Source organism: Limanda limanda, chromosome 4 (assembly GCF_963576545.1).
Source record: "Limanda limanda chromosome 4, fLimLim1.1, whole genome shotgun sequence".
NCBI classification, from domain to species: Eukaryota; Metazoa; Chordata; class Actinopteri; order Pleuronectiformes; family Pleuronectidae; genus Limanda; species Limanda limanda.
The window spans coordinates 21,754,927-21,779,848 of record NC_083639.1 but is presented as its reverse complement, the minus strand read 5'-3'; the positions used below and the strand labels follow the sequence as shown (position 1 = coordinate 21,779,848).

General features: G+C 41.7%; 1 protein-coding gene across 5 annotated transcripts in view; it reads left to right on the top strand.

The window, feature by feature from the left end:
• iqsec1b (IQ motif and Sec7 domain ArfGEF 1b) overlaps positions 1–24,922 on the top strand; it is a 197,341-nt gene that overhangs the window by 163,083 nt on the left and 9,336 nt on the right. For all 5 annotated transcript variants that reach the window (XM_061069691.1, XM_061069689.1, XM_061069690.1 and 2 more), the window contains 4 exons: positions 17,048–17,327; positions 19,580–20,838; positions 21,452–21,613; positions 23,190–23,312. In XM_061069691.1, coding sequence (XP_060925674.1) covers positions 17,048–17,327; positions 19,580–20,838; positions 21,452–21,613; positions 23,190–23,312 — 1,824 coding nt within the window. The remainder of the gene's footprint in view (positions 1–17,047; positions 17,328–19,579; positions 20,839–21,451; positions 21,614–23,189; positions 23,313–24,922) is intronic.

Sequence of the window (24,922 nt, the reverse complement as noted above, 5' to 3'; positions counted from 1 at the left end):
AGAGAAATGTATTCTGCTGACTGTCCAGAAGATTATCACTGAAATACAAAGGTGCTGTGACATAAGGGTTATTCCAAGACAAAAATAAAACTGACCCGGTCAACCGTGCTGAGGCTGCAGGTTCTTCAGGGTTAGTGACTGTACTAAAATCTATATAAGGCAGGTTGACATTACTGATAAGAGATACAGTACATCCATTTAATATTAATGAGAATCATGTTCAGGAAAATGAATCATTATCATTCTATTCCTTTTCATGGAAAAGCAGCAGTCGCCACCTCTCACACTCTTTAACATGAGATGATTTACTATCCCTGCTGGGTGATTTTTATTTTGCACTAAATCAGCATTACTTGCAGGTTTGAACACCACCCTGCTTGTCCGCCCTGATTTGTCAAGTGTTGGGGTTAGAGAGGCATGTTGTCTCCACAGTGTAATGTTTTCTGGCTCCTTTGTCTGGACACATGGAGAGGAAGGTGGGCTCAGAGTGTGAACAGAGGTCACATCTGCAGAGGAAGTGTGACTATTGACAGTGCCAAAGATATTTTGACACAGTAAGCATTTCAGTGGCCCCTGCTTGGCTGCGGCTTTGCCCTTGCTTTCGATAGATGGTTATGTTGCAGAGCCTAATCTTCAGCCCACGCTAAACTGACAGGACACCCTCTACACACTAAAAGCAGTCTAGTTTTTTCTAAAGTGTGAACTATCATCCAAAGTTCCCCCTTAAAGTGTGAACTAAAGTGGAGTGTATGAGTCGACAAAACACTTGTCAGGGGTAAACAGTGTTGCAGACAGATCCAATACAAATGAGGTGAATGGCGACCACTTCTTAAAAAGTCAATGCTGTACAAAACAACACAACTTAACACTTGACATCAGAAATGCTCATTAGGTGTTTACTGGCTTAGTAACAATTAAGGAACAATTTGAATCCTGCATCATCAAATGTATTTGAAATATTCCATGTTGACTTTTTATCATATGGTAAAAAACTCTTTGAAATATTATGAAATACACTCAGTGGAGTCCATGAAGGAAGTCAAGTGACCAGATTGTAGATTGTTTTAATGTCTTGAAAGCTATTTACGGATAATGCATTTATCAGGGCTTTCTTCCAGTGCATGGAGGATCCTCTACAGTAGGAGATGGCCATAGTCAAATATGAACCGGATGGCAGCTGAATGAGCTAATAACTCACATTTGGCATACCAATACCTTATAACATTTCTATGGCTGAAATGCTAGCTAATAATTTCCTATTTACACATCGTTTGTGTGCATTTGAACTCTTATTTTTGCCCACTTGATTGATAAATATCACAATTTATCTACCTAATGTGCATCTTTCTTGTAGGGACATGTAGGTATACATATTAACTATGTTGATGAAAGAAGTGGAAATGAGCTGAACGATTAATATGATAAAATTAGCTTAAAGTGACATCTTGGATTGACCTCTGCCCCCCAATGACCTTCAAAGGAAAAGCGATATAAATTGGATGATGACTAAATAGCTAAGAGGAGCTGCATGGAGGTTATATGTCTCTGTTGGTTTGTCATCACCACTAGTGATAAATACTTGCAAGTCCATTATTTGATGAATTAAAGTGTGTTTGATTTAAAGGTAGGGTTGATAATCCTGAAAAAGATAGCAATAGCAGGCTATATTTTGAAAAAATGCAACAATACCTCCCACCCCCTGTCATAGGCCCTCTCGTCAAATCTCCATCCCCAAAAAACATGAATGGCCTGACAACTACGAGATGTCGACTTTTCTGTGACTTACTCGCTAACATCTGACTATCATCTCTACTTCAGCACTGTATGTCTCTCCGGCTGGTACACCAGCGAATAATTTGATTTGGTCCATATGTGGTGTTTATTAAAGTCCTGCTATCTGGATATGAAGTTAAACAATTAAGATAAAAAGTGAGTGAAAAATCGGCTTTGTGCTGTGTAACTTTGCCGTAGAGTCCAACAATTCACTTCCCTATTTCTTTCAGTTCACCCAGGAGGAGTAGGGAGCACTGGGTGTCATGTCCTGTACCGTTAGACTGGTTATGTGATTCCTTATTTTTGACTAAACATAAACAAAGGGGACAATTCTGTGTCAGACAAGTGACGCTCCAAGGGTAGTGACGACCGAGGAAGATAATAATAGAAGAAAACACAGAGTAGAGTTTCAGTTTGAGGAGGGTGTCGTGGAAGACAAAAATAGTCCCCAATCAGCGAGGGTAATCAAGTGTGTCACACCAGGCTGCCACTCCCTTCCCCAGACAAGCAGGCACACACTCACCCAGTCTGCACAACGCCACCACACAACCTTTCTTCCATTTCAGCCTCAGAGCTCTCCTTGGCAGAGGTGAACACTCCAGCAGGAGGGCTGGGGGATATACAAGAAAGAGAAAGGCATCCTTTATTGCAGATGCCAACGTCAACAGCGCCCGGAGCCAGCGTGTAGACAGAGGTGCTGCCTGTCCTTCAATAGCCTCAGTGTGTGTTACCCACCACAGAAAGAGTGACGGCACAGGAGCTGGCAGGGGAAGAGCCAGGCAGGGTGGTGCCTATGAGCCACACCAGCCAGAACTAGCTCCACGTTCCACTGGAAATCCAACAGTGTGAGGGAGAAGAGTCAAGCTGCCATTACCTGTTCGCACAGCTCTGTAGAGTTTTAACTTTACAGCTCCAGGCCAGGTTATACTTTGTCAAGACTTTATTTCAGCTTCGGCACAACTAAGGTAGGTTTTTGTGTGTCACCCTCACAGCCTCAGTTATCTTCCTGTGGCTTGTTTCTTTTGGAACATCTGGCATCTCTGGTATCCTTCATGTAGGAGTTTTGCTGCTGGTGTAATCTACTTGTGTTGCTCTGTGCCAAGTTCCTTTTGTTGTAATACAGGTGGAGAATTGATTCTTTGTTAGTGTTAAACCTTGTTTTTTACCATTCCTTTCCCGGTTCTGTCACATTTTGAGGGAAATGCTGGTCGGCCAGGACCATATGGTTTTGGCTCTTGTTCTTGTGGTAGGTAATAGATGGCTGCATCCGTCTTGAGTGTTCGGTCCTGTGCATCGCAGCAGACGATACAGTTGCTCCTCCTGAGCTCCCAATTCCTTCCCCTGATCTGGATAAAACGTCCTTGAAAGCATGGGGCAGCAGGGGGATGCGTAGCCTGTCGTTTTCACTCAGCAAGTATCTCAGATTGCATTGTTTTGCCTTGATGGTCCTGCTCAGAGTGGACAGTGGAAGGCACTGCCCATCAGTCACTTTGGCAGCAGCTCTGCCCCCCTTATGCCAATGATGAGCAATGGATGGGAGGGAATGATCATAAACAGGAAGGAGGGGAAGAAAGAGGAGCCTGGTATGTTCACTGCATTAAAATGACTGGAAAGGACAGATTCCCAGTAATCTTCCCAATAACAATATCTAGAATAAACACATGATGTTTTTTAACCTAACAACATTCAACAATCAGTTTTGTCCATGTATAGTACAATAATGAGCCCACATAGTTGATTAAGCCTCATAAATGTTAAAAAAAAGAAAAAAAGAACAACTTTACCTGAGAATGCAAAGAGGTCTATGACAGACGGCAACATGCTTGCATTTAAATTGAACAGAAAGAGGAAAAAAGCAACAATATACAAAATAGCTATGCATTTGTACTCACACATATGTATATATATATATACATATACATATGTATATGTATATATATGTATATATACTCAAACATTACATGTGTATAGATACTTTTTACTCTGTATATTTCTAATGTAATCGAGTAGCAAATAAAAACATGATATATTTGAATGTAAGGTGAAGAAGCCGTCCTGACATCACTGCTGAGTTTGTAAAGTGCTGTAAAGTGACGTATGAGAGAGAGGAAAGAAATACTTCTGCTTTATTCAACTGATGAAAATAGACGTCCACCTTTAAAGGCCGTTTGATGACGCCTGTCCCGATGCATTAAAATGACTGGAAAGGACAGATTCCCAGTAATCTTCCCAATAACAATATCTAGAATTAACACATGATATTTGTTAACCTAACAACATTCAGTTATGTCCATGTAAAGCACAATAATGAGCCCACGTAGTTGATTAATCCTTTTAAATCTGTAACCTGATATATGTCAGATCTGCCAAAAATAACTGCCTGTGTCCAGAGGCTGTGACAATAGATGGGAGGGACTGATGTTAAAGTGTTATTTTTAGGGATCTCTTCTACTCCCCTCTATGTTTATATGTTTTGTCTTTTCCTCCCTCACACATCGCTGGTGTCCAGCCATTTTAAGACACAGTTCGAGCACGCCCAGTCGCGCTGGTCTTCCTGGAATAGCAAAATCTTTATGAATACTGATGAGGCAGCAGCAGCTCGTCCGGCAGGGCCTGGGGTCTACGTCACTGCCAAGCTCTAATCTGTTTTCAGTGCAAACCAAACATGTCAGGATCTGTTGTGTCTCCTGCATGAGGGAGAGGCTCGCTCAGGCTGCATACGACAGGTGATGAGTTGTTTGAGAATGCTTGTGCTTTAGTGCTTGTTATCACTTGGTTTGCTGGAATCTGAGTTTTCTGTTGACAACATCTCAGTTATTTGAACTTCACGTGCCAGCTGATGATGCGGTCTGAGACTCTGTATCTATGGAGGGCATCTGAATCATGCTTCCTGTCTGAAATCAGCACTTAGCATGAGGGTTCACTGTGATTCTCTGCACAGCATTCAGACCTGGCAATAACAAACACTGAAGATATGATGATAATGATGATAAAAACTTTAGGCCTGCAGCGGAATACAAATACTGGATGTAATAATATCAAGAATGATGTAAAGATTACTGCCCAGCCAGTATTTTCTTTTTGGGTGAGATTTCATCTGCTTGTATTACTTCAAATTTTGATGGTTTATTGTGACTGAGATCTAATTTTAGTCATTTTGACCACCATTCCTATCAGTAATTCTAACACCATACTCAACAAGTTCAATGCTGAGAACTGCGACATTGTTAAAAATATTTCATATGAGTACTTAACAATATGAGCAGTCAAGTGATTAGACAGATATAAACTAACTGATGGGTTAACATATATAAAAAGAATATATCGATAACAGATTTTAGAAAAGCAAGATGAAAAATCTCAAATTTCACTTCCCAATTTTCTTAAATATTTATTTTTGCATAACCTTGGCAGTGATGTCAGTGAGATTGTCGTCACTTTGCCTCAATCTGGATACTTCCATCAGAATTTTTCTATGTCGTACATTGTGTACTCAAATGACAAAGTGTGTGAAATTGTACTTACAAGAAGTGACTGTAGCTCAATCAATTTCACAGCGAATATAACTCGATAACCATATTTCAGGTATTAAATTAGCTGGTATGAAAAGGTGCGAGTGAACCCTGTAGAAGTGCTGAATCTTTGATTACAACTTTCAATTGTAAACAGGGGTACAACTTTGATCACAGTTTAGCTCGGCCGTTTCCTTTCTAATTAGGGATTATTACTGATAGTGCATGTGCGCTCACTATCGACGGTACCTTGTGGTTACGATAATCTGGCATAAGTCTTGGGTTGTTTACGTCTTACCCCCTGACTGCTCGTGTTTCGTGCCCCATGTGACTGGTTGTTGTAGTGATGTCATCATGTTCCCAGATTTCAGCGGGGACCAAAACTACAAAACAAGACCCAGGTCATAATAAAATGAAACCATCTTTATTCTCCGCCTCTGTTGGAGACTGCTTAGTATTTACTACATGCTGTATGTTAATGGTGTCGTTTGGGCACTAGAGCTCATAGGCCGCTCAGGAACAGGATGTAGGCAGAGTTACTGTAGGAGGATTAGCAGAGATAAGCTGAATGCTGCACCATGGTCAGAGAGGCTGCCACAGCAGAACATGAACATTAGACAAATTCAATGCCATATGGTCATCAACAAGACATGCACTGTGTTTTTATCTGTCAGCTCCTGACCTGTGTAGCTTGTTGGATTCATATAATGCATATGAATGATTGCTCCGAATGGGTGCACAAGCCTATGGATGCCACTGCTCTATATTCTATATGCTGGAGAGGTTCAAGGCTGAGAGGGCAGGGTCGCCACCTCCCTCTGAAGGCCACACGTGGGTGGGTTCTGGATTACAGGGCTGAAGTCAACAGCTTTACAGCAGAGACACAAGCAGCCTGCTGGGCTCCGCACTCAGTTTGGGGTGTGGATGACGGTTGGAGCTGGTCCAGAGCACGAGAGCAGACGCTGTCTCGATCTTTGTCAGAATGAACATATTCCCCAGTGTCTGTAAACAGAACATAATGCTTACTCAGGAGATAATTATAAATGTACTGGCATGTTGTTGCTCTGCCCAGCGCACTTGTGAAAACACGCTACACATTCCTTTAGGCCAAGTCTGTGTAGAGTAATGGAAAACAGCACTTTTGACTCTGTTACTGGCTCTAAATTGTGGTATAATTGCGTGTGGGTTTGTGTACGCTCAGTTCTAGCACATAATTGTAGATGAAGTGGATTGTAAATGAAATCAGGTCAAATACAGTCTCGTATGTCAAGCTACAGCGAAAACACTCATCTAAAACTAACCCCACATTTTTGCTGCCTGGAAGACTTTCACTGAAAATGACTTCCTTTTTTTTATCCATAACTTGTTTGAATTGTAATGTACGCCCCTTGATTTCCGCCGACTACAACACATTTGTAAACATTAGGGATTGAGGTAGGTCTTGGTTACACATTAAAACACTTAACACATCCTGTCTCATAGACCAAGATCATGACTGCCATCTTCCCATAACTGTAATCAAGAGCCTAACTATTCATCATGCTTTAGTTACCAGCTGCAGACATTCCCAGTAGAATAATTGAAATGTGTTGCTAGTGAAGATGTATTACATATACTACTGATTTAGAAATCAGTTATATATGTAATGTAACTTGTAGTAGACAGGGCTGCAGCATTAAGTCAATTTATTTTTGGCTTTTTGTCAACTTTAGTTTGATCCTGGATGTATTTATAATTTGAGGTTAAGCGATACAATCTTTGACACTGTGTCAGTTTTATGTTTTAATAATAACCCATTTAACATATTCCACAAATACTTCTCTATATAGCAGTAACTAGAAAAAGCTAAGTTAGAATTTAAATAACATATTTAAACCACATTCACATGCTCTGGACATAATGCAGAAGACAAAACTGCATGTATATGGTAAATGGTCTGTATTTATATAGTGCCTGATGACTTCTCAAACCGCTTTACAGTACAGTTATACAGTCACACACACACATTCATATGTGCAGCACTTTCTTTACTAGAAGGGGCCAATTTGGGGTTCAGTATCTTGTCCTTCAGCATGCTTAAAGGGGAAGACTGGGATCCAACTGCCAGTCTTCCTACTGCTCTAATCCCCCAACATTTAGTCAGAGGCCCAGGGTTAGAACTGCACTATAGAGAGAATGTTGAGTGTGTTCTTTAGTCATTCTTCCTCAAAACAATGTGACGTAATGAATCAAATGTCTCCATGCTCTGTTTGGCTGCATCATACTCCAGTTGCTCTTCTTCTGCTGACAATAACTCACGCTGTTACTACCAGTAACCACAGGTGTCAACAGACCCAGATAGACATGTTAATGACTATAATTATTATCAATTACAGTCAGCCACATCATGTTTAATAGATTGTTATTTGATTGCAGAATATTTGGCTGGAAGTGGATGATGTTTGGCATTGTGGATTTGACGTTTTCAGCCCTTACAAGGAAGCACATAGCTCAGCTTGGCACAGCAGGTATTGGGGATAGAATGTTTCTAGTAGAGTTTAAGGTAGACTCAAGCAGGGTTTGCTATATGAACAATTTGGTGCCATTTAAAGCATATTTGTCAGAGTTCCATGTTCCCTCTCCTCGGTGAAACTCGGCGAGCTCCTTGTGTCCCTAATCAGTGCTGCTGTTGTTTTCAGCGACAGACCGTTGCATCTGGGAGGTGGATGGGCAGACACATGTGTCTCCAGCTGGCCCAACTCACACAAACCGGCCAATTTACTTACCAAGCAGACCAGAAAAGGCAATGTCTGCCAGTGACTCTATTTGTGTCCCTGCTGAATGAGAAACAGTCACATGCAATGTGTGGAATAGGGAGTGTGTGGGAGGGGCACGGTCTCATCCTGACTGCTGAAGAAGGTGCAGAGGGTGGTACAGGTGGTTTCTAGTTGTAGACCAGATCTGTGACACGCTCCCCCGGGCCTGCTGAGGAGCTGGAAGTGATGCAGGGATTAACACAAGGACGAGAGATCCTTCTGTTTCCACTTTGGAGTCGAGACAGACTGCGACAGGTGTGTGTGGAAGACAAGGCCTTAAAAGAAGCAAAGAACAGTGTTCAACTGAAAGTGTCACCACCACATTAACCATCTAACTTGCATTAAGGTCACACTCTGAGATTATATAACTCAAGTAGCTATTCCTGTCATGAACACAGCCCCATCTGCTTTCTTCAGGTGTTGTCATTCTGCACACGCACCTCAAAAGTCATTAGGGGAGCCTGATGCAAATTGGTTGAAAATGAGCCACAGAGTCAGCAGTAGTGGAATAATAGGACTTTTTTTATTTTATTGAACAACACAATAGACAGAACTGTGAACGGAAAGCTGTGAGTTTATGATGAGAGTCTCTGACAGTAAATCTGTGTCAATCTGAAAAAATACCAACAAACAACTTTGATATTCTGACACCAGTTATTCATTATCAGAGGTTCCTTTACCCATGGTTGGTGTCATGCACTTTGTTACGTTTATGCACAAACATTAAGTTGTGACTGTCTTAGTTTCAATTCTTAATGTCTAAGCCGATTGAGAAACTACTGTTTTAACCAAGAAATAGCTATATCATCAAAATATCCTCTTTTTTCTAAACCAGATATGTCTTAATTAGTGAGTTTTGATCACTAATGAACTTTGAACAGAGACAACATGGCTCCAGGTCCATACTTAACACAGAGACATACAAGAAGAACCAACACACAGATCTAACACATTTCCTGAAATGTTGAAATCAGCTTACCATGAGCTCATACTGAGAAGAAACTTCAATTTACTGGCCAGGTTGTTAACAGTGACATTAATGGGGTGTAAGTAATGACATAGTGACCATAATTTCATTGAACTTCAGTTCTCCATTGGTTATCTGTCATTGTTATTTTGGTGCTGCATGAGGCCGCCCATTGCAAATCCATCTGTATTGTTCAGGAGACGATCACAGCTCAGTGCATACATTTTAAAGTTGTCACAACCCTATGATTTGTGAGTGTTCCCCTGGCTCAGTGTTTGGCTCAGATCCAGTCTCATCACACCGCCACAATAACTACCAGTCTGGCTCCTCAGTGTCACGACATGAGAAGGACAACAATATCTCAAAGCCTGATCAGAAGCAACAGCCTATCTGCAATCAGACAGATGTAACTTGTGCTATGTGGGTGTTAACTGCTGCAGCTTTACCTTAAGCTTCACAGTCACGATCAATGCCAAAGGAAAGAGCCGGGTTGACTTCAAGTTTAAATTAGTGTTCACTTTCACCTTAACTCTGTCAGTCCAGGACTGTGAGGCAACTTTTTAAGGTTTGGGCCATGGATGCAGAAACCACGCTAGGTCCACTTCCTTGTGCTTCATTGTTAGCACTGCACATTCATGAGTGGGGGGATCACGGATTGTTTTGGCCATGTTTTATATTTGTTTAATATTGTTTTTAATTCATAATCGTATATAAGTAACTCCACATTCACCATATTTGTCTCAGCTGCACTTTAGATGAACCTTCACCATATGGGAGGCATTTGCTCCTTTTTATTAAGCTCTGTAATGGCCTATAAGAGAGGCATTCCACAGCTATTCCCTGTTCCCTCTTACTTATTATATACTGTTATAAGGATAATTTCCACATTATGTAGAGTCATTGAGAATATATTTTCTTCATGCACCTAATCCGACCTTACAGTCATGGCGGATCTCAACCCGAACTAAACCTACAAGCTCTCTTATCATATTTCTTTACGCTGCTCGGCTGCTTTGGCAGATTACATCTTTGGTCCACTCGATACACGCCCATTGTTTGGATAATGATGTCATTATGAGGAAATGGATAGGCCCCTCTTCCCTTCACTTTTTGGGCCGAGGCAGGGGAATAGGAGCAAGGGGCAGAGTGGTGGAGGGGTGGGTGTGAATCACGCTTAACATCAGCACAGAGATGGGAGGAGATGTGAGTCAAACATTCCCTATTATCTATAATGTTTGTTCTAAGGACGACCCGGCGGGTCAACTGGGCACGCAGCTGTTGCTTGTTCTTTGCCGTCTGTGATAAGATCGTTGAAGATGTTCTCTCTCGTCCTTGATCAGCAGTTGAACAGTGCAGATTATCAGACTTCTTCCATATGAAGCGGAGAGTTGACAACTGACGAATGTAAAGCTCACGTTACTGCAGCCATACCTCCTCTGTCACAGCAGCTAAAATGGTATATCCAATCCAGGGCTTTCCCCAGGCTTCATCTTTGCCTGATGCTATAAATAAACCCACCAGAGCTTGCTCCCTCGCCCTCTCTTTGCTCCCTCCCATTTTTGCTTCTTACTTGTTGCCCCTTCCTGTTTAAGACCCTCTTGATCTGTGGGACACCAGTGCTCCTGCTGCCATACGACCCAGTTTCCTCTGGAGGAATCCCTCCCTCTTCCTGAGAACGCCCCTCCTCGCTGGGATGAAAGAAGGCCAGAGTTGGAGAAGGTGTCCGAGCAGTATGGTTAGTCTGTGAAAGCTACGTTTAGCCCAGGGATGGCGTAGCAGAGATCAGTGGCTCTGGTGTAGGGAGCTCAGAGGGCAACATGTGGTGTCTGCAGTGTGCCTCTGACAGGAGTCAGTCCTTACTGGAGCTGGAATCAGACGGCTGGTAAGATCACCTCTGAGTGTGTTGCGTTCTGGTCCTGTTGTGTGGAAGTCGATAATTTTGATAGTTGCTTGACATGCACTTATGCACAGATTTGGCTCTGGATGCAGGTTGTACATTTAACTAATGTCCGCCCTTTTACTCTTGCACCACTGCCAGACTCAAATGAGATCAATTGAGAAAGCATTTACTAATGCCCAACAAAAGTGATGTTACTCCTTATTAGATCAATTACCTTTAATGCAGTGGATTCTGTGCCAAGGTACAGAGCTGCTGATGAAATTCACAAGGAGCACACTTTGTGCAAATAAAGTGTGCTTCATTAGTGATGCAGTAAATGCTTCATTAATGAGCCAGTAGTGGATTTCCCTGCTTCGTGCCGAGCAAGTGAATGCATCTTAACGCTGATTCGTAGAGTTACTCACTTATGAAGAACATGCGAGACATTTGGAGCGAATGCAGAGCAAGACAAAGGTATCCAGAAGAGGCAGGTTGTGTCTCTGTGTGTGTGACTGAGTGCGAGTCGGAGTAATTAATTCATCACCATAGAGTGACACACTGAGAAGAAGCTCCAGTTGAGGAGCCACTCAGCAGCGCGTGGAGGGGATCTCCAGGGGAGGTGTTGACACCAGAGCTGTCCTCACATCACCTGCCGCCCCCCCCCTCACATCGCTGGATCCATCGCATCACCCTCCACCGCAAACGCATCATTAAAATTCAATAAGCCAGCAATTTATGCACTGTCATGGGACACTGCAGTAGTTTGTGGGCTGTGGAATTGAATAGGTGGCTGTAATCTAACAAGAGGGAAGGTGAGAGTGCCCACCCTTCTATGTGGGTGTAATTGTTATAAAAATGTGCCGATTACGGCGTTCAGGCCCGGAGTTTTAAAATCACATTTGGCACCTTTGTTTGAAGGCAGCTTCAAAAGAACAGTCAAAGTCAATTTGCTAGTCAAGGGGAGTATTCAGCTTGTGAAAACAAGTGTGTAGTATCCTCTGTGGCACCTTCAGGAGCTTTGTCAAGTCTGAGGATATTAACAAGGGCTGTAGAGCTTGAAGTGGTTGTTTACCACACAAGTTCGAGCAACAAAACACTGTCGAGTTGCAAGTACTGTAGTGAGCCAGAGATTTGCATGTTGAGCCAAACTCCTAATTTTGACCCTTCTCTTTTTAATTTGGGTCCAGCCGTCTGTAACCCAGTGCTTACACACTTCACCATCTTCACTGTCCTCCAATAATCCTACTGTCATTTGGACTGTAGATTAAAAAAAAAGACTCACTCTTGTTTCCCCAATTAGCTGAAATTGTGGCACACTGTGACACACTGATTGTGAAGGCAAACCCAAAGCCGGATTTATGCTTGACATGAGGCATTAATGGGAGTCCCATCATAGATACTCGCAGCGAGGGTTTTATTTAAAAGTTCAATGTGCAATTTCACCCATCAGTGGCACCACAGAAGGGCTATATGGATGAAAAGTGATCCTGTCCTGCCGTGTCCTGTTCTAATTATTTTCTTCACAGTAGCTTTCACTTTACATTGAGAAGGGCTCCATATACTCACAGTTTAGCATTATATGTAGATCCATGTAAATGAATATTCACCTTGTCGTATATGTACGGTTTGCATGTTTGTGTTCATTCATTTACCCTGATACAGAGAAACAATGCCTTTGTTAAATACTGAAATGAGCAGACACCTCAGTCTTTTATTTAGATTGATTCATGTTTTCTTTAACTTCTCAGACATCTGAACTCAGCAGAACTTTCTAGGAAGCCCAAATATACCTAACTTAAGTGTATGCTGAATAGAGATGTTAAATGAATTCAATTTTTTTATTTAGTGTGTTTTCAAAATGTTCTTTGTTTCGTCTCATCAAAGAATATCTTTGATTATTTAATTCTTCTCATTACATACTCAGATTTAATTTCAAATACTTGCCCCTCAATTATAGATATGTATTTGTCACTGTGGAAGAATATGATAGAAAGCAGTCCTTCAAGTTAATGGGATAGTGGTCACAGACCTTTTGATCAACCTAAAGAATATTCTGTCACTATTCCTAATGAGCAGTTTGGGTTATTTTTGCAGTCTGTTCCGTCCTGTGACCCAATACGTCGGCTGTGCAGCAGATTTTTATGACCCACAGTCATGTTTTATGGCAAGGTGATCTCTAGCATCAGTAGGAATTATGAGAGGAGCAAAGGAGGAAGTGAGATGACGTAGTAAGAATGACATTGGATCGCAAAAAACACCGACTATAACACAGAAGACTTCTATTTGTAACCCAATAGTCTTTATCGTCTCTGTTATCCAAGATCAATTTACAACTGTAAACATGTTTTTATTATTGTAACCATGACTACCTTTAATCTTGAGAAAGGACATATTTTAATCTGAAACCCAATTGTTTCTTTCTTTTCCATGTTTTTGTAGTTGAACAAAACCAAACCTTGACTGTTCATATAGATTTAACTGCATTTTTATCAATGTAACCATGGAAACAAAGGTCTAGGTGTTGTCAGTACACCCTGCTTTGGTTATTATTCTAACCATGATGACCCAGATCCGGTGCGCCTGGCACATAAGCCGTCAGCCATTGTGGTGCTAATTCAGAGGATGCTGCTTTGGACAAACAACTTGTGTAGTAGGATGACATCTCAAGACGTTTTAAGTTGATTGAACATCATGTTCAGTGACTCTAATGCAACATAACAGCAAAGGGAAGACATAAACATGTCAAGTGCTATCATAGCTACGCTCCGAGAGGCGTCTGTCTACTCTTGCTTGGAGCCGAGCGCTAAGCCTCTCCTCCATCTAAACAAATGGATATTTCCAATCAGACATCCTCTGCCGGAGCAGACATATTGAATCCCACCCTCCAGTCTAATTAAAGGACTCGCTGTCTGATTAGATTTGTTCCCTTTTAGAATGAAAAATATGTTGAGGATGCATAGGGAGAGGGCAATGGTGATGCAGACAGAGTTTTTATAAAGGAGCATGGAGTCTCCTTTTCAAACGGAGATGGAATCTCATTTAACCAATGACAGATTTTATCCCGTTGACACCTTTTCACAAGCGTTTCACGTGACGTTTACAGAAATGACACAGCCATTTTGTGATTTGCCTCTTGTATGGTTAATGTTTCATTGGCTAAGGCACAACGATTACTTTGTTAACGTGAGAGGAAGATAGTGGTCATGGTCAGCATCTTGGGGAATACGCTTGGTCCCTCTTTTTATTTTTTTTACCAGAATGTCAATATCATTCTTCTGAGTTCTGAGCTGGAGTCAAGCCGTGATTACTAGAGCAATTGTTTGCCTAGAAAGTTCCAGCACATTAATATTCGATTCCGTGTGCAAATTGAATGCAGGAGATATCCCATATATGTTGTTGTTGACCTTAGAAGGTCAAACTATCCAGTAAATTAAAGTGTTTGAACACATTTACTTTAAAAGACTTACCTGAAACCCTCTAGATTAGGGAAAAGTTACCAAAACTCTTTGTGGTATTTTCATACTGCCAGATGGACACTGTCCTCCCTGAACACTTTTTTTTTAACAAGATGACCTGTCACAGTTGTAGTAATTATGACAGTAGTAAAATTTAGCTGAGGCTTGTCTTTGTGTATAAAAAGTGACAAAATCTCAGAAGCAACGTTGCATGATAGCATGATAAAACACACAACTTTCTAATAGTAGACAGCTGTTTTTTTATCTCACAACTCCTTACGTGGCGATAACATTCGAAGAACTTTGTAAGGCTCTCAAGATTCCTCTCATACCAATACAAATGTAAAATGTAGCTTTGCCACAATATTCTCTGTTGCTCTCTGAAATCCAGCGTTCACAAACAGTGTAGTCTGTGTGTGCAGGAAAATGTGAGGCATCGTTTATTGCCACTCCTTATATGTTTACTGCCCTGGACATCAAATCTATTTCCTTTTAGAGCTTTTACTTTAGCCTTTATTATCCAACCTTGACACATTGTCCCACTGAGGTTTTAGGTATTTGACAAGGTTATGTGATGATAGATGCCTCCGGATGGATGTCCTCGCTCGGAGCCTTTTCACGTTATCCATCAGCTTATGACAAACAAAATGAAATGTTATTGATTTTACTTTTTCTTAAAGCAAAAAGCTGACATTTCCACCGTAGATTTGAGCTGGATGGATGACGTTCAGGAAATCAGCTGTCTGGGTCTGTGACTACATGAAAGTGTCTCTCAGACTGATCGACTGCTGATTCAAGTCAGATGTTAGGCAGGCAGCAGGAGACCTGGACCCTGTAACGGGAATTTATCGTCTTCCTGACAGTGGCATAGTAAACTGCTGCTGTGTGGAACTAATCGATGAACGACGTACAGTTTGTCTTCCTGACACTCACCATACATACTATCGAGCTGCAGTTTTTAAGGTTCAATGTTTTTGATCTGCTCCATTATTTTCATTCTCACAAATATTCACCTCTCGTACACAGTGACTTTTGTTATACTTCTGTATATTTTGTTATATTTGGCCATTTGTGAATTTCACACCCAAGGGCAAACTTATTTTTAGGCGAATAACAATATACAACCCTGACCTTGATAATAGACTTCTGGGCAATGGTGCAAATCAAGGACCAGCACTGCTTTACTGCCATATTAGATGAGACATTGCGTTGGTCTTTAAAGTATTTAAAGGTGCAAATCAGTTATTTTATGCAGTAGTACCACTCAGTCTGTGAAAACACTGTGGCTCAGGGGTGAAGTTATCAAGATTATTTTGACACAGGTTATTTAGCGGTTTCAGCTCAGGCTTGTTATGTTTTTAACCAATCTCAATTATTTAGGGAGCTTGTTCCACTGGTGGGGAGCAGACACATTAAAAGCTGCTCCACCTTGCTTGGTTTAAATTTTGGAAGCACTGAGTAAACCTGTCCCAGACGACCAAGATCTGGAGTTTTTGAAGCGAAGTAACTCAAAGATGTATTTAGGCTCAAAACGATTTAGTGCTCTCCATGTTTTCTATTAGCTCAGGCATCACAAACTTTTAGCATCTTTCAGCTGTTTCAGGTTTGAGCACTCTAATGCGATATGAAGTTAGTGGAGTAACTGATTCGACCTCATCTGCAGAGCTGCACGTGTCACATTCCTGCTTTAGGTGTGTGGAGTTACATGTGCAGAATGAATCTGAGCACACATATTTATCGTGAGTGGACAATATGTATTCATTTTAAAATAGGACGTATTCAGATGCCTTCCCTTGTCCTCATGTCAGCAATTCTTCTCTGCTGAGCCGGCTTCTGCATTTAATTGACATCTCTGTATAATGCTCAATTGAATCTTCTTGTTGTGGTGTCAGGTTCTGCCTCTGTAGAAAACGAGAGAAAGGCTGAACAAATGGTTTGTGTCTGCGGAGAGGGACAGCTTGTTTTTTCACACATTAGAAAAGCAGTCAGATCAGGTTCTTTTCTTCCAGTAAAAAATGACTCAAAGTAATGGTTGCTGGCGTGTGTGTGGGTATCGCAGCGCAGTGTGTTCACTTTAGCCGTCTCAGCTGATCCCCACAGTCCGAGAGGTGTGGAGGAAGTGAGTTGATCTGCAGTTGACATGTAGCCGCTGCTGTCTGGCGAGGCGCGGCCGGTCGTTGCTCTACACCGTCGGGGTTTATCCAATTATCTGTTCAGGTTGGTGCTCCGGTGACTACACAATGATCCTCGTTGATCTTTTAACATTCAAGGTGCTGCTTCACACGCTTCAATCACTCTTGACATTGTGTTGCTTTGTTTTGTAATGAAAGAGCAAGCTGCTGATTCAGGTGCAGTGATATCAGTGTTTGTCGAGCTTTATGCGGCTATTTGAGCTATTTGGTATTCATTATTAATTCATAGTCATTTAATCTTTTCTAATCATGGCACAGTGCTTCAGTCCTGTAGCTGCTGAGGTTGATTCGAGGTATTTCCCTCCTTGTGCTCAGAGTGATGCTATAAATTCTCTCACTCGTATTTATACCTGCCTGCAGTATCAAAGTTCACTTTCACTATCTATCACGTGGTTCTTGCTGAAACACAAAGCCATTGGTGCGCTCAGGAGAGTGACTCATTGGACTAACCCAGTGTTTCTCTGTGTCTCACAGTGTGGAAGGTGATGCTCCAGGCAGCGAGGTGGGCGCCTCTGTGGACCCCAGCAGCGGCTACAGTTGCGTCCCAGTGACCCACAGCAGCGGGCTTGGCCACGACCACCTGGACAGCCAGTTCTACGGACACATCTTGCTGCCCGGCCACCAGCGGCCCCGTCGACCCAAGCTCCAGCACTCCCAGTCCATCCTCCGCAAGCAGGCAGAGGAGGAGGCAATCAAGCGCTCCCGCTCGCTGACGGAGAGCTATGAGCTCTCATCAGACCTGCAGGACAAGCAGGTGAGAGGGGGGTGGGACTCACAAAGACAGGGACATCTTCCATCTGTAAACAGCTTAAACAGGGCGGAGAGTTTTGAAACTATATAATCACTTTGATTTATTGTTTTGCTTGTCTCAGCAGAAACGTTTTTTGGTTCAGTGGTAGAATTTTACTGATTTATAATACACAACTCCTCTTATGATTTATCTTGCTCTGTGTCTGCTGATGTGTAATTATCTGACTGTTTGCCATCATCTTGGTCTTAACAGCTTTATAAACTTGTTAATATGTCAATAACAGCTACTGCTTAGGGGCCAAAATAATCAATTTTTTATGCTGTGATTTATTAGATTGTATACATTGATAACACACTATATTACTCCAAATTAGTAGCCGTATGAAGCTATCAGGCAATGGGCACTTAAGACTCTTTAGTAAAAATGGTTTAATCCTCTGCTCTCTTTATCAATTACTATAAAACTATAAAAGCAATGAAGCATCTGCAGATGGCTTTAGTTCTGTATTGATTGCGGTTCACTAACTAGTTCAATGTAATGTAAAGCAGCACAAAATCAACAAAACAAAACATTTACAATATTCAACAATAAATGCAAGAGGCGAAACCTAATCCAGAACAACACAAACACACTATGTTTGTTCAATATCTGACCAAATGTGTCATGTGCTTATATATATATACAAGGAAAGGAAGACCAATGAGCAGTATTTAGTGTTTATCAGTAAGCATGTCCTCACAAATATAGCAAACAACAAGCAAACAACGATGTAGTGAAGTGGAAATAATCTACAGATGAGTAAAAGATGATAGATCTGTCTTAAAACTATAAAAGCAAACATCAGTGGGAGAACAGTAGGTCCCTGTGAACAACAGGCAGAGACAAAGGCAAAATCAGTGAGAATTCTGCTCAGTCTTTCAAACCATATTTTATCAGACTCTGTACTTGTAACATTGTCTTTGAATAAATGATATGGTCCTTTATTGCACAGATTTCTTTCTTCCACTTTGAAATGGTTATACTTGCATCAACTGCTTGTTGTGAAACCTGTTAGTGATATCAACAAAAGTGGGTGAGGTTGCCAGAACAAAAATCAATCTTTATTACTGTTTTACTTCTGACCTGTAAAGCTCAACCACAACCACCGTCTTTAAAGTATATTGCTTTTTCTTGGCCATTTATATATTTGTGTCATTTATTCTACAAAGTAGAGGTCTACCCAGGCCTGATATTTTGGACCGGATCCTGAATAAGAATAATAAGACTTGATCTACAATGTGGTCCGTCCAAACAGACCCTAATGCAGAAAGATGACCCACCCGTTATAATAAAGGAATAATTCATGTCTTCCTTTCCTGTAGTTTTCTTCTATCAGGATCGTGATTCACCTCTTATTCAGAACTGTTAGTGGGTCCACTTTGATCCATGTGGGTTTTTACAAATACTGACACACTGAAACCTGCAATGATACCATAGGACCCTTTAAAGCAAGTGGACACATACAAATATCTTGTGCGGGTCGATGGGAATGCAGTTAATGGTCAAATGTGATCAAATACTTAGACATCACACTGGTTGCAGCCTCTTGTAGTGAAACTCACTGGCATGGTCCATGTTCCTCGTGGAAAGCTAAGGTCCATTGGTCTTATTGGCCCTCACATGAAGCAGGGAAATTAGAAGCCTTTTACACCTCCAGTCCATTGTTGGAAAACTGGGTCAATGTTTTACAGTTACAGGCTTAAAAAAAGGAGCTAATGTAATACTGCTCTAGACACTGTCCTAATTAGAGGCATATCACTATTTCTCAGGCATTTCAGTTCAGTGCACACACCTGAATGATTCCTAAGTGTGATCCTTTTTTTAAAAGACATTATAACCCTATAAAACCGACCATTATTCTTGTTATATGTCAGTTCATTAGCACTTCAGTGCCCACACATAGTCCATCCAATAATTCCTGGTGTTCAAGAGAAGTTCTTAATCATTATTTAGACCATTAGACCATATTACCAATCAAACTGGGTTGCCAAGTTTAACGTTATTAATTGTTTCTGAACTGGGTTTATTTTAATTTCGATCTCATACACACAAATTCATATATTTTATAGAGTTGGAAAAAAAACTGGCAAAACTGTAGTTTCCATCTTTACAAAAGAGAACTGCTCAGCCTTTGTAGGTTAGAGTTATAATCAATAATCAATGTTTTTTTAGACTGTCCCTAGTTTTTTTTCCAACTGTCCCTTCTCTTCCTGCAGGTGGAGATGCTAGAGCGTAAATATGGTGGGCGTTTCATAACTCGGCATGCAGCCCGTACCATCCAGACAGCCTTCCGCCAGTATCAGATGAACAAAAACTTTGAGCGTCTTCGAAGCTCTATGTCTGAGAACCGTATGTCCAGACGGATCGTCCTATCCAATATGAGAATGCAGTTTTCCTTTGAAGGACCTGAAAAAGTCCACAGCTCCTACTTTGAGGGAAAGCAGGTCTCACTAACAGACGACGGCACCAAAATCGGTGCACTGGTGCAGTCAGAACATGGTGGAGAGATGGGGGTGCAGGCCAAGACTCCCACGACACAGAGTGACTTTACAGACGCTATCACAGAACTGGAAGATGCCTTCTCCAGACAGGTCAAATCTCTAGCTGAGTCCATAGATGATGCTCTAAACTGTCGCAGTCTGCATGGGGATGAGAGCCACTCGGAGCCAGGGAGAGGTCACCAGGATATGAACAGGGAAGTCAGCTGCCAGGGGAAACCCTCCCACAGCGCCTCAGATCACCGCAAATTGGATGAGATGACGGCTTCCTACAGTGATGTTACCCTTTACATCGATGAAGAGGAACTGTCACCACCCCTGCCTCTATCTCAGTCTGTAGACCGACCCTCCAGCACAGAATCCGACTTGCGTCACCGCTCTCTCAACTCCTCCCAGGATTACTGGTCTCTAGCTCATAAAGATGACAAAGGGGACACTGACACCAGTTGCCGCAGTACACCTTCCTTGGAATGCCAAGAGCAGCGTTTGCGGGTAGACCACCTACCCCTACTGACCATTGAGCCTCCCAGCGACAGCTCGGTGGAACTGAGCGATCGCTCTGACCGCAGCTCTTTAAAGAGACAGAATGCCTACGACCGAAGCATCAGCAAACAGCAGAGCCCCAAAAACATCAGCCACGGTTTGCCGCCCCGAGGGCCTACCAGAGAGGAAGACGCTTCCCGCCATCGACCGCGACAACTGGAGGCTCACCTGGCCATCAACGGAACTGCAAACCGTCAAAGCAAATCAGAGTCCGATTTCTCTGACGGGGACAACGATAGCATCAACAGCACGTCCAACTCCAACGACACCATCAACTGTAGCTCTGAGTCCTCATCCAGAGACAGCTTGAGGGAACAGACTCTCAGCAAGCAGACATACCACAAAGAGACTCGCAACAGCTGGGACTCACCTGCTTTTAGCAATGACATCATCCGTAAAAGGCACTACCGCATTGGCCTAAACCTCTTCAACAAGTAAGTACTACACAAGATCCATTAATAAACTGTCCACACACAGCCAGTCATAATCATTGCTTGGACCTTTTAGCCCCTAAATTGTACAATCACACATAACATACCCAATGAGGGATGGACGAACTTATGTAAATTGGATCCAGTCCATTACCTGTGGTTTGGAGAATATTCTTGAAGACCTCAACATGAAATTCTTCTGTATGATAAATATGCCTCGACATTGATTGAAACACAGTTATTGGCCTGTTCTACTTAAGGTGCAAATGAGCCCGGGACCCATTCTGGCCCACTTCATCTCCATCTGAGCCTGTGTCATTATGTTTAATCATAGATGATTGTGGATTTGGTTTCTTTCAGAGCCTCCCATTAAGTTCCTTTTAATCATTTGTGATCAGCACCAGAGAGAAAAGTAGTTCGCTCCATCCTACTCCCCGTCCTCATTCCATCCCCCCATCTCCCTCCCTTGCCTAAATCCTGACCCTCATCTGACAAATTTGGCCCTGTACAGAAGTGCAGTGGGCTTATCCCAGATTTGGACTGTGTCATCACTATTTATTTTTTGTCTCTCCCTGGTCCTCTCTTTCTGTCTCTCCAAACATTTCTCTTTTTCCAGGAAACCAGAAAAAGGCACCCAGTATCTGATAGAGCGTAACTTTGTCCCAGACACTCCTGTGGGTGTGGCCCACTTCCTGCTTCAGAGGAAGGGCCTGAGTAGGCAGATGATTGGCGAGTTCCTGGGTAATAGACAGAAGCAGTTCAACCGAGACGTCCTAGAGTGAGTTTGCACTCCTTCATATGTTTGTATTATGTGTATTTATGTCCTGATGAATCACCCTGAAAACATGGAAGAATCTCTAAACAGCCTTTTGATGTAACTTGCCACATATGCCTCTGTACACACTTTTGTATCTGCCTCCCGGGAACATAACTATAAATCATCATTAAGTTGCAAATTGCGTTGCCAGTTTTGCAATCTACTATCATTCAAAAACACTTTGGAGTTTTTGAGTACTACATAATGACTCAAGTTACATCCAGGAAATAAAAAGAAATAGAACCCACTCAGGAAATCACTGCGATGCTCAGTTAAAGATTCGGATTCCATTTATTTTCCCTACTCCTTTTAAAAAGGAAGGGAAGTCATAAAGATCTTGAATTTTCCAGCAGTGATTCATGGTATCATTCAAATAGCGCCTCTATTTCATGCTTTAGACTGGACAGCCCTATCTGAATCACACTTACAGCAGACCAGCTTTATCAGAGCTCATTGAGATTCAGTGGAGGATAAGGCCAGAAAAGGTCCATCAGTGTCAGTTTGACAGGAATATCTAAAGGGCGCCTTGAGAAAACGTCTATAAATCCTGACATGCAAGGTATCAAGGTATCAGGGCTGTGGAGAGCGAAGGCACAATCCTCTCTTCAGCAAAGAGGGCTGCTCAGCTCCTTTAGTTAACCAAGTCAGTCATAGTAATTAATGTCACAGCAAAAACCCAAGTAAAATGTCTGCTTTAACAAATCAATATTTGTATATGAACAATGGATCAAATTATGTGAAAGGCAATCACTTGATGTGATGAACCCAGATACTTATCGCCCAAATCTGCAGTTCTCCTCAGCTCTGTGGAGCATTATATTATCTTTCATTTAAAGCCTGTTAATTGTTTGGTCCAGCCTCTCCACTCTCTTCCAGCAGCAGGCAGAGGGTTGCAGGGAAACATGTCTCATTAATTCAATGTGCATTGTACACAACCTGCCCAGTACAAAACAGCAGAGAGCTGAAGTTAGTGACTGGTCGATGGAAATAACGGATCATTGGGCAACTACAGAGCAAGTCATTTATCTAAGGAGTCAATAGACACTAGAACAGAGCTAAGAGAAAAGTGAGTACCATATCATACATGTATATGTGTATAACCAATAAACTCATATTGCACACTGTCTACTGGATAAGTAAATAAGGAACTGTTTGTCAACTTGTCAAAACAAAACAACTTTCTAAGCCGATAAGAAATTAAATGTGTTTAAATACTTTATGCTATACTTTCTTTATGTGGCTAAAATGTTGTACTCAAAGAAATGCAAAAGCAAGAGCACATCAGGTTGTAAATTAAACAGGATGCACACTTAGAATTTATACAAACACAATGACACCATTATCTGCACTTTTATTAATTTATTAAATGAGTTATAAACATCTTCACTAAATTACTTTCCTACTGTATTTTACCAGAATTAAAAAGTTTAATATTTTCACAAAACAAACTAAAGTGATACATATCCCTACACACAGTATTGTACATTCTCTTGTTCAAACTGATCTTCTTACGGCTCCCGACTCTGTTTTTCACCAGTTGTGTGGTGGATGAAATGGACTTCTCAGCTATGGAGCTGGACGAAGCGCTCAGGAAATTCCAGGCTCACATCAGAGTCCAGGGAGAAGCGCAGAAGGTCGAGCGGCTGATCGAGGCCTACAGGTGAGAACTCCTCTGGAAGCTCAGGACACACACACACACAACACCGGAACAACTCCATCTCCAAAACAAATTGATGGAATATTTCCATACGGAGGCAAGAAAGGAGGAATAAAGAGATGTTTTCCTCAGTAGGGTCTTAAATCAACATAAAGCAACGGATTATGTGACAGGATGATCATGATGGGGTTCATGCCTCGTCAAGTGTTTACGTCAACACAGTGTTTATGATTAATGGATAGCATTAGCTTACTTCGCCCCGTTACCAAAAACACCCTCATCCTCTAAAACAGAGGTGACCCCAGAAAGTTTAACTCTCAGACAGAAATCAGCCGAGTTGGTCCAAGCCATTTTGAATCCAGACTCCGTTCAAGCAGATCAATACAGAAAATGATTTAAAGAAAAACAGCTCAAAAAGTTGAGGAAACCCTCCCCCAGTGCTGCTGATGGATGTTGTTTGTTCCTCATTTATTTTCTCCAAACCTCTGGTGGCACAGCGATCCCGTACTCACAGAGAATTAGCTTCGATCAGGAACAAGCAAGGACATTTTTGCCTCAGTAAGTTTTTTTAGGGAGATAACAATAAGTGATCATCTGGCACTTGCCTGCAGCACCGTACAGATACCATTATGAGCTCACTTCATGTTGACTCAGAAAGTTATTACATGGCCAACCTACCTGATGGCCTCAGGCTGTATCGACTGTCTGCACTCACTGGTGCTGGCTCATTGTTCTTTTGACTTAAGTATAATGAAGCATTATTTGATCTTAAATGGCTGGAGCTCAGACAGCGGAAAGATCAATATCAATATGAACAGTGATACACCTGCCCACAAGTGGAACTAATCACTAAACAGGAAGCTTACTGATTTATTATGTCCTGAAGGGAAGTCTGACGCCTTCCTCTTCATTTAATAGTTTTTTCTCATGATCAGTCAGATCTAACACAGAATAATTATTATATACATTTTTGAAAGTGTCTATCCAGCCCTCAATCAAGAAGCTTGGGGCTTCAGCCACTAATGAGCTTTTACTCCAATATTAGCTTCTCTTAATTGGCCAGTTAAGATTTTAATGCTGACTTTTATGGCCCATTCTGGATTTTCACCTCAGTACATTTCAGAACTCTTAACACCACATGTGCTCGGTCCTACTCGCTATTCCACACTTCTCAGAGGAGACTGGGCCTTTCCTGTCAGAGCTCCCACTCTGTGGAACAATCTCCCTGTGGAGATCCATCTGACAAACTGTATGAGAATGTATAGGTCCTCTTTCTCCTACCCACGATTATTTTTATCATTTACAGTGTTTCATTTCATCTTGTTTTAACTCTTTTCTCTGCTGAATGTAATGTTATGTAATTTAATGTCTTCAAATTGCCTTTAATTGTTTCGCCCTTAATTCTCCATGTAAAGCACCTTGTAACAGTGTTTTGAAAAGGTGCTATAAAAGTCCAGCTTGTTATTGTTATCATAGTTATTCTCTCCTTGGGTGTTGATTTTTTGCAACATATTGCATAGGTATCAAAACACTGAATATAATAGGGATAGTGCTTCTGAATACCTCCTATAGTCGAGTCAGTGGATGTTCTTTCAATAGTCATTTAGTATATG